The sequence below is a fragment of the Lactuca virosa genome, chromosome 6 (genome assembly GCF_052849685.1).
Source record: "Lactuca virosa cultivar CGN04683 chromosome 6, Lactuca_virosa_CGN04683_v6, whole genome shotgun sequence".
Lineage (NCBI taxonomy): Eukaryota > Viridiplantae > Streptophyta > Magnoliopsida > Asterales > Asteraceae > Lactuca > Lactuca virosa.
In genome coordinates this window covers 135495367-135505714 of record NC_136431.1, presented here as the reverse complement: position 1 = coordinate 135505714, position 10348 = coordinate 135495367, and the positions used below count along the sequence as shown (strand labels likewise).

Below are 10348 nucleotides of genomic sequence, written 5' to 3'. Positions count from 1 at the left end.
TAGGTTAAACTAAGTGATTTTTTTTACCAAAAGACAAAGACCTAATCCTAATGAAAGTGGTGAAGAATATTCCCAAATACCAATCACCAATCAATCAATCCCTTCCGTTTCTAATCCTAATGCAACTCCACAAACACCAATCAATCAATCCCTTCGGTTTCTAATGCAACTCCACAAACACCATGCTCTAACCAACCTAATGATAATCTTGACTTGAAAGATCTTCCAAAGGACCCGGCGGATAGGCCATTGATTACAAGTTACAAACCAAATATAAGAGATGATGTAAGAAGACCATATTTGCTTCAAGGACCGTGTCAAGTAAGGGCACATAAGTTTCCTAAAAAAAAATAGGTGATAGATTTAGAAGATTCGTTCCTTCATGGTTTGATGACTTTGATTGGTTGGAATATAGTGTGAAAAAGAATAGTGCATATTGTTTATATTGTTATTTGTGTGGGGACCTCATGGGACAAAAAGGAGGGAGAGATGCATTTGTTTCCCAAGGTTTTGATACTTGGAATAAAAAAGATGCATTTCGGACTCATGTGGGTGGTGTTGATAGTTTTCACAACAAAGCAAAAGAAAAGTGTGAGTTTTTAATGAGGGAAAAACAAGCTATTAATGTAGTCTTGAGGAGGCAAACCGAAGCAGAGGACCATAAATATAAAGCTCGATTACGTGTTTCTATTATTGTTGTTAGACTTTTATTGAAAATCGGTTTACCGTTTCGTGGTCATGACGAGTCGGTTAACTCGGAAAATAGAGGGCTTTACATTGAAGTGTTAAAAGCCATTCGAGAGACTAGTGAAGATATTTTCAACAATACTTTAGAAAATGCTCCTAAAAACAATCAACTTATTTCCCCTAAAATTCAAAAAGAACTTGTGCAATGTTTTGCACAAGAAGTACTTTTGAGTATTCGTGAAGAGATTGGTCAAGATGTTTTTGCTTTACTAGTTGATGAATCTAGTGATGTTTCAAAAAAGGAACAAATGGCTATTGTTTTGCGTTATGTCGATAGTCTTGGCTTTGTGAAAGAAAGATTCATAAGACTAGTGCACGTGAAGGATACATCTTCTTTGACACTCAAAAACGCCATAAATGAAGTACTTACAAGTAATAAGTTGAGTTTTAGTCAGGTAATTTATTCTTTACTTTTTTGTTATTTCAATTTAATTTAATATATATATATATATATTAATTGTTTTAAATTTTAATAGATAAGAGGACAAGGTTACGATGGGGCTAGCAATATGCGGGGGGAATTCAATGGTTTGAAAGCTTTGATATTACAAGAGAATGACACGACTTTTTATGTACATTGCTTTGCACACCAACTTCAATTAGTGGTTGTGGCTGTAGCAAAGAAGCATGATGGTGTTAGTGACTTTTTTGAGCAAATTTCGTTGGTGGTTAATGTTGTTTGTGCCTCGTGTAAAAGAAAAGACTTACTACGAGAGCAAGCAAGAGAAAGGGTGCAAAAAGGCTTGTGTAGTGGTGAACTTGAAACCGGAAGAGGGTTAAATCAAGAGACAACACTTGTTCGAGCGGGAGAAACAAGATGGGATTCACATTTCAACACACTCACAAGTTTGATGAAGTTGTTTGCGGATGTTCTTGTAGTTTTAGATTTTGTGAAAGAGGATGGAGGGTCATTGGCAAACCGTCAACAAGCATCTGGAATCTTAGCATATTTTAAATCATATGAGTTCGTGTTTTACTTACATATGATGTATGACATTTTACACCTCACGGGTACATTGTCAAAGCAACTTCAAAGAAAAGATCTAGACATTTTAGAAGCGGCTTCGATGGTTAGAGGGACAATGGAGGCATTGCAATCTTTTAGAAACATAGGGTTTGCTAGCATTTTGCCAAAAGTATCATCTTTTTGTCAAACACACGAAATTGATACTTTAGACATGGAAGAGTTGTATATTGGTGCGAGAAAACGTAGGACTACAAAGACTAATAGGTTTCATTTTGAGGTAGAAATCTTCAACACGGTGGTAGATATGCAACTTACAGAATATCGGGATCGATTTAGTGAAACAAGCACCCAATTACTAGAATACATGGGTGCTTTGAGTCCTTGTGATTCATTTGCACAATTTGACAAATCAAAGTTATTGAAGTTGGGTAAGTTATACAAGTATGACTTTGATGATTCAGATATGATAGACCTTGAAGGACAACTTGAGATATTTTATCACTCTTGCATCAAAGATGAGCGCTTCACTAGTTTGAAAGGAATTTCCGACCTTTCTCGTTTGATGGTTAGTACGGGGAAGCATCGGTCTTATCCTTTGGTTTATAAGCTTTTAAAGTTGGCTTTGATATTACCCATAACAACCGCAAGTGTAGAAATATGTTTTTCAAAAATGAAGCTCTTGAAGACCGACTTGCGTAACAAAATTGGCGATGAATTTTTGAACGACACATTGCTTTGTAATGTCGAGACCGAAACACTTGCGAAAGTTGAGAATGAAAAAGTAATGGAGCGGTTTCAAAAGATGTCTGCACGAAGAGGACAAATTTAAATTATAATATATCGTTGTTATATTATGTTTAACCAGAAAAAAAATTTGTATTAGATGTTTTATATTATGTTTGACCGGAAAAAAAAATTTGTGCAACCCCTACTACTAATTCCTACTAATTCCTGCGTCCGCCCCTGCTGATATGGTCTGTGGCGAAGGCTTCGTTGTGAGGTTTCACCATATTAGGATAGATATGTTGCATATTTTTGTATTAATGTAAAAAGGTGCTAAATTTTACATGAGAAAAAAGGTGTGCAGTTTTAGTTGGAGACGGTTTTCACCATGTTAGGATGTCTGTAACCGTACCAGATGTAAAAAGACGTTACAAACAACCACTTTTCCACAAAATCCTTTCTTGTTAACCCTTTTTCAACCCCATCTCCCAACGCATTCAACGCTCTCTCTCTCTCAAATTTTTAAAATTTTGTTTTGTCTTTGCTCTTGCATTCAACGCTGGCTGTTTGTCTCTAGTCTTCGTCTTCTTCGACTCTACCCCCTCCCCCTTCGGCCGCCCCTTTCCATTGACACTTTCTTTTGACTTTTCTTCTTCTACTTCTTCTGTCTTTCTCCCCTAAAATGCTTACATCCATGGAAACACTAATCCCCTCCCTCAATACTTTCTTAATCGATCTTCATTACCTTAATTAATTAATCTTTCCGTTTTTCCTGCAAATGGTCACCGAAACGCCAATCGATTGTTTTCTGCCTTCTTGGTGGGAACTCCAAGTAACCGTCGCCGCCGCCTTCTTCGTCATTGCCGCCTACTGGTTTTTCACATACGTCTGTGCCGCCGATCGCTCACTGCTTGATAAACCCGCTTCTGTTTCCCCTGATGACAAGGACAAGGTCATTTCTATTCTTTTCAATTTTCTCTCGTCACTCTTAATTGCAACTGCCATCGGTAATTTTTTTTTTAAACTTATGTTGTTCCTGCTGACACAATTTTCAACTAGTTTGGCGTAACTGGGCTTCATATGTTACTCGTTGGGAATCCTCTGGATTGATTTTGATAGTTTGATGAGTTTCTAAATTCTTAGTCTATGATTTTTAAAATTAACTGCAAACTTCATCATGTATTCTTCCTGTTGGTTTCCATGGTGAATAGGATTAGCTTTCGTCTCGATAATTTGATGATCCGAGTTCTTCTAGTAGTTTGTAAGGAAAAAGTTGATTTCAGAGTAAATGTTGGTGCTAGATATAAATCTGAATCCATATGAAGTATGATTTTGACAGTTGGTAGGGTTGACCTTAAAAGTCAAAATATATGTATGGACGGAGTAGTATTTTATTTTCATTGGTGTGGCAGTGGAATAAATAAGGATCGTTGTTGTTCTTTTAATAAAGTTTTATGTACAGGAAGGATATTTTTGTACGTTGTTCATAAATTGGATGGGTAGTTGCAAATCATTTGCCCATAATCAGTATTCAAACCAGTAACCTATTTATTGTCCACCATTAGAGTGAAAGCCCTGCTGCCTTCCTAGTACTAACGTACTAATTCACTTATCATCCATTTCACAGAGTAATTGCCACTTGTTTGACATGCAGTTGTGCACTTTTGTAGATGGGTCAACCAAAAGGAGATCTTCATACCAACAATTCTACTTATATCATCAAGGTATAAGTGTATAACTCCATCAGGGAGGCTCCGGTACATCTGGTTTGTGTAAGAATTTGTATATTAAAAAGAAAGTCAAGATAGGACCAACAATGTAAATCTTGAAAGACAAATAAATAGTATTATTTTTCTTTTTGCATGGAAGTTGTATACTTGTGTGTAAAAGGATGAGTCTGTGGACTGTGATATTCATGAGTTGTGTGTTTTGTAGGTTGAGTTGTTGGCAGCTAAAAATCTTATTGGTGCCAACCTTAATGGCACATCAGATCCTTACGCAATCATTACTTGTGGTACAGAAAAGCGATTTAGGTAAATTACAGGATTTTTCATTTGTGTTTCAAGAAAAATACTTTTATCATAAATTTTATATGTGCTAGGGTAGGAATGATACCATTTCCTGTACAAATTGGTCGATGATTTTTATATATTTCATCACATTCACATCAGGTTGTTGTAATTATACATTATCCATGATTCATGTTTATTCTGCAGTTCAATGGTTCCTGGTTCAAGAAATCCAATGTGGGGAGAGGAATTCAATTTTTCTGTAGATGAACTTCCTGTAAAGGTAATTTACTTTCCTATTGTCTCCTGCATTTAAAAAAAATCGGAGTGCTTCTAATGTGAGCAACTAGCATCTTCATTCAACAAGTGTGGGTGCGAGTGAAAACTTGATGCAATGCAAGTAAATTTGTAGGGTATTTTTTTTTTATTTTTAAAGTGACATATATATATGTTGTACAGATTAATGTGACAATATATGATTGGGATATAATCTGGAAAAGCGCAGTTCTGGGTTCGGTGACTATTCCCGTTGAAAGCGAAGGACAAACTGGTGCGGTGTGGCATACTTTGAGTAGCCCATCAGGGCAGGTTGATTTTGTATTATCTCTTGGTAGTTGTATATTGTTTTGTCAGAATTTAAAAAAAAAACATTTTTGTTTATCAGGTTTGTCTCCATATGACAACACAGAAGCTCCGTGTCACCTCTGGCAGGTAGGTATTGTGAGCATATATCATATGTAATAGAAAAGAGCAGTGAATAATGATATATATATATATGTATATATATATATATATATATATATATATATATGTGATTCAGGAGTTTGAATGGGTATGGTCATGGTGGTCGAAGAAGGATGTCCACAGACAATCAAGGACCAACGGTGGTACATCAGAAACCGGGGCCTTTACAGACTATATTTAATCTCCTTCCAGACGAGGCAATTACCTCTTTTCTTCTTCTTCTTTTTTTTATTATCCCTAGCTACTTCCATTCACAATATCTCTATCTATCTCTTTTCAGGTTGTTGAACAAAGCTATTCGTGTGCAATGGAGAGGTCATTTCTGTATCATGGCCGCATGTACGTTTCTGCGTGGTATATCTGTTTCCATTCTAACATATTCTCAAAACAAATGAAGGTTAGTTTACGATTCTTTCATAAATATATTTTTTACTTTTCTGGGAACAACTTAAGTATATATATATATATATATATATATATATATATATATATATATATATATATATATATATATATATATATGATTCTCACATTTGTCAATTTGCGAGTCAAATCAAGAAGCACTATAACGATTGCATGATTTTAAAACTTTTCTTGTCTTTTTTACTTTCTCTTTTTAATTTGATAATTTATGTGTCGGACTGAGTCTTACCCTATCACTCTCATGTAATGTAAGCATTAGTATGATCGACTGTTTTATGTTTTCAATTCTCAGGTGATTATTCCATTTGGAGATATAGATGAGGTTTGCAGTCTATTTTCGTCTTTACTAAGTTTGGTTTAGAAATCAATCACCAAAGAATCTTGTGAGGTTAATGCTTATAGTTGCAGATAAGGAGGAGTCAACATGCATTCATAAATCCTGCCATAACAATAGTTCTTCGTATGGGTGCTGGTGGGCATGGTGTCCCCCCATTGGGAAGTCCAGATGGTAAGTTTTTTAGTTGTAAAATGCCTTTCCAAGTACCCTTATTATTAGTAATTTTTTTTATTAACCTTTTGTAGGATCTAAATCTTTGGAGTTATATAAACCTCCATTCATAAATATCCATTCCATCTTTTAAACTGTTACCATTCTACTAAGTTGTTAGTAGACATGGACCCTACATACATGTAGTCGCAGTCATTCCATCTTTTAAAAACCTAATAAGCAAAATGCAAGAAATAACAACCTACTTTCATTGATATGTTTGTTATAGCACCCTACTTTTTTTTCTATTGCACAATTCTACTTGGAAAAATCTACCATATTTATAGCAATGACATCTAAAATTCTAAATACAAAGCAATTTTCGGAATTACATTTGGGTGGATGGAGCTTGCTCAGTTATGAAACTATTTTTACAGGCAGAGTTAGATATATGTTTGCATCATTTTGGAACAGAAATTCTGCACTAAGAACTTTGCAACGTGGAGCAAAGAAATACCATACAATGCTAGAAGTTGAGAAGAAGGTATATATTGATCATTTTTCATAACTGAGATGTTTTTATTTATTTATTTATTTAGTGTTAAATGCAGTGTAGGTTTTTATACAAAATTTAGTGTTGCTTTTTTATAGAATGAGGCTTTAACCACATACTGAAATACACACCAAGACATTTTCCCAGAAATCTAATAACTTGCCATGTTTAATAAATTGTGCCCTGAAATTTATCAGTAACCGTCTAACCGATACTCTTTAGGTAGTGTTTGGTATAATGTGTTCGGAGTACTCGAGTAGAAATTTTACATTTTCGAGTCATGAGTTGACAACTATGATTACATTCTTATTTGGGTTTTATTGTGTTTAATTTTGTAAATAGAAGTTTTGTTGATTATAAGTAAATAATGTATAAAATAGAGTTACAATTATAATTGTATCCAAAAATTAAATTACATAAATGGTCCCTATGGTTATCCATTTCTATTCCTATAAGCCAACAAACCATGATTACAGGAATTTACTCTAAAATAAAAAATTCCCATGAAAGTTGTTTCCATTCCTATAGGGGCCAGCCAAGTGACCAAACATTAAACATTATTATGTTAGCATTTGAAAAGCATTCCATGCAATCCAAGCAAACCAAATAGAGCTTTATTGATGGAATAATGACAGCATTGACAGGGAATGGTTATGTTAATTGTGTGTCTAAAGTGAGAAATAAAATTTTTGTTAACAAATGTGTTGAATGCAATGCCAATGTGGTTGTTTGGTAGTTGTTACCAAAAATAAGAAGAAAAAAATTGTTTAGAATGATGAATAATGGTTGATTTATATGCACAGGAGAAACAACAGTCAGAGTTGCGTGCAAGCAGTAGCTCTCTAAGTAAGAAGCATGCTAAGATTCCAGAAGAAAGTGTGCCAAAAAAGCACCAGCCCTTCATTCAAGAGGATGTTCTCACTGCCATATATAAGGTATGACTATTTTATTTCTCACAAGTCGCAATCAAAATTTTATTTTATTTTATTTTCTTTTCACTGGTATAAATATAAATATAAATATAAATATATAAATGATGAGAGGGGATGGGATGGGTCCTGCAGGATACCTTTCCAACGAGCGTTCAACAGTTTTTTGAATTACTGTTGAAAGATGGTTCAAATTTCATAAACGAATACCGGTCAGCCCGCAAGGACACAAACCTTAATGTAAGAGAATTCATGTTAATATGTGTAAGAGAATCAAGCAAGGCATTAATATTAAAATATTAAATATTAAATGAAATATATATAAACATATAGATGGGGCAATGGCATTGTGCTGAAGAATATGATGGTGAGGTAAGAGAAATTACATTTAGATCCCTTTGTAATAGTCCTATGTGCCCACCGGATACAGCTATGACCGAATGGCAGCATCTTCTGATGTCCCCCGAAAAAACATCTCTTGTCAGTACCTCCTTTTTCTTTTTATTACATTTCTTTTTCTTTTTCAAGTAATTAAGTTGACATCTCATTTGTAATTGTAGGTATTTGAAACGGTACAACAGGCACATGATGTGCCATTCGGATCTTATTTTGAGGTAGGTATACCCGCATTCCTTAACTTAACTTAACTTAACTTAACTTAACTATGTAGGTACGTTTCTTTGGGATTATCAATCACACAAGGAATTTTATGAAAGCCTTCATTCCAATGTTGTTTTGTTTTTTCCTTGATGGTTCTTTTTCTTTCCATTCCATTAGAATAAATAAATAAGTTGTTTCTTTTGCCTCATCTGATTCCTGTTATTTTGACAATTTTATTTTTCCATCATGGAATGGAATGAGACACGTGCTGCAATATAACCCATTAAAATAATGTTTAGAATAGTGTTTGAATTCATCATATTCACATATAGGATTGATGTCACCATTTAGTCATGGAACATTAAACCGGGCTAAGTTAAACATCAAACAGGACTACCACAAACATCTTCCACCACCACCACAACCTTCTGCTGGTTCTCATGTCTAATCAAAGAAAAAAAACCATAAAACGTTTTCCAAAACCTTTGAAAACATTTGAGAGGTCTTGTCGAATCTGATGGGATCAGAGACTTGGTGTTGATATTAGATAGTGTTTAAATTTGGGGTTCAATAAAAGCCTAACACATGGTCAGTGAACACAACAGATTGAACGGAAAATAAAATGGCGTTTTGATTCATTTGAGTCTCTTTTCTTCATAACGGTTTGAATCCACATGAAACAAAAGAATCGAATCCAGAGACTCATCTTCTTTAGGTTAAATGCTTCAAATCAGTAGGTGGTTAATGAATGTTGAAAACAAAAACTATGGGATGTTTTGAATAAACAGATCTATGTGTTTATTGATTGTCCAAACAAAAACAAAAACAAAAACGATGGGGATGCTTCATTTTTGACAGTGGGTTCTTATTGAATTTCCAAACACAAACTCTGGGGTGTTCTTGCTTTTATTAAAAATTCCTTACATTCCTACCTACATATATAGTAGATATATAGTACATACAGTCAAGCGAAACATGATGATGAAACGGAATGGAATGTATTAGTGGATTGGGTGATTTTGTATATTGTTTTGTTAGTATAGCATCGTAATCCTGAACTAACTAGTCTGAGAGTGTGCTGGTTGGTTGTATCAGGTGCACTGTAGATGGTCTGTGGAGACAACTTCTGAATCATTGTGCACTATTGATGTAAAAGTTGGTAAGTGTCTGTTAATCTATGGTGTCAAAATGAGAGTGCATTGCGTGGTGTTTTGATATTTACTTCTTGTGAAAATATTATAAAAAATAATGTTGTTGTTGGGTGAATTAGGTGTACATTTTAAAAAATGGTGTGTGATGCAATCTAAAATCAAGTCGGGCGCTATCAACGAGGTATATAATATGACAATGATGATGATGATAAAATAAATAATAAATAAATATTTTAAGAAAGAAATATGATATGTTGATGCATTGTATGGTGCAGTATAAGAAAGAGGTTGAGATAATGCTGGAAGTGGCCCGTTCATGTATCAACTCTCGCCAAGACTCGGACCAATAATAAATACATATATAACTGATGCTGATGTCATGTATTATAAGGAGGACAGACAGACAGACAGCAGAGCCACTCACACAATACAATACAATACAACATTACACAATACACAAAGCAAACATGAGAGACACACAAATAAATACGTATAGGTATGTTTAATTAGGGTTATTGGTTTGCTTACAAATTGATATGTTAATTCCTCTTGTCGTTCTTGTTGTTGTTGGGACGGTGGACAAGTAATTGCACCCCGTCTCATTTGAGAAAGCGGTGGTGTGCTTTTCTCTATTACTTTCTGTAATGGAACAACTTCTTCCTTCTTCACCCCACAATTCTATTTCTAAATTATTTTTCCAACTATTATATATATATATATATATATATATATATATATATATATATATATATATATATATATATATCTTTCTTTCTTTCTGCTTCCATCCATTCTTATTTTTTTCCTCAAACAATGGACTTCTTTGTGCATTTCAACTGATTTAAATAAACAAAATTAAGGAATTGTTAGTATACATATATTTTTGTAATCACATCGTTTTTTTTATGAAATGGAAGTTAACTTGACCTTCCATTCATATCACCAGCAGGAAAGAAAAAAAAAACATAAAAGAGCAAAACCTGGGCTGTTAAACAGGACCGGTTATTGAATGAAT

At 34.1% G+C, this 10348-nt stretch overlaps 2 protein-coding genes across 3 annotated transcripts; both read left to right on the top strand.

The window, feature by feature from the left end:
- The first annotated feature begins 467 nt into the window (after positions 1 to 467).
- On the top strand, positions 468 to 2543 carry LOC145121952 (uncharacterized). The gene is made up of 2 exons (XM_079057631.1): positions 468 to 1142; positions 1224 to 2543. Exons 1-2 carry the CDS (start codon positions 468 to 470, stop codon positions 2541 to 2543), a joined length of 1995 nt encoding a protein of 664 aa, XP_078913757.1.
- Positions 2544 to 2911: 368 nt separating this feature from the next.
- Positions 2912 to 10001, top strand: LOC145119967 (BAG-associated GRAM protein 1-like). 2 transcript variants are annotated; one of them, XM_079055752.1, is made up of 18 exons: positions 2913 to 3389; positions 4108 to 4161; positions 4373 to 4470; positions 4654 to 4729; positions 4906 to 5034; positions 5111 to 5157; positions 5267 to 5387; positions 5471 to 5587; positions 5906 to 5935; positions 6022 to 6121; positions 6538 to 6644; positions 7457 to 7588; positions 7718 to 7822; positions 7916 to 8062; positions 8143 to 8196; positions 9278 to 9341; positions 9453 to 9514; positions 9609 to 10001. In XM_079055752.1, the coding sequence occupies exons 1-18, from the start codon at positions 3216 to 3218 to the stop codon at positions 9681 to 9683; spliced, it is 1692 nt and encodes a 563-aa protein (XP_078911878.1). In that variant the 5' UTR covers positions 2913 to 3215; the 3' UTR covers positions 9684 to 10001. The 2 variants fall into 2 exon arrangements, 1 of the variants encoding a protein (XP_078911878.1); XR_013714067.1 differs by lacking the exon at positions 9609 to 10001 and having other exon boundaries at positions 2912 to 3389; positions 8143 to 8200.
- The last annotated feature ends 347 nt before the right edge of the window (positions 10002 to 10348 follow it).

What these genes read in the sequence shown, in the direction of transcription:
- LOC145121952 (XM_079057631.1), top strand. Translation starts at nt 468, where the DNA reads ATGGGACAAAAAGGAGGGAGAGATGCATTTGTTTCCCAAGGTTTTGAT. An exon ending in ATAAGTTGAGTTTTAGTCAG is followed by an intron (nt 1,143 to 1,223) that starts GTAATTTATTCT and finishes AAATTTTAATAG; the next exon opens with ATAAGAGGACAAGGTTACGA.
- LOC145119967 (XM_079055752.1), top strand. Translation starts at nt 3,216, where the DNA reads ATGGTCACCGAAACGCCAATCGATTGTTTTCTGCCTTCTTGGTGGGAA. An exon ending in TAGATGAACTTCCTGTAAAG is followed by an intron (nt 4,730 to 4,905) that starts GTAATTTACTTT and finishes TATGTTGTACAG; the next exon opens with ATTAATGTGACAATATATGA. An exon ending in CATTTGGAGATATAGATGAG is followed by an intron (nt 5,936 to 6,021) that starts GTTTGCAGTCTA and finishes TTATAGTTGCAG; the next exon opens with ATAAGGAGGAGTCAACATGC.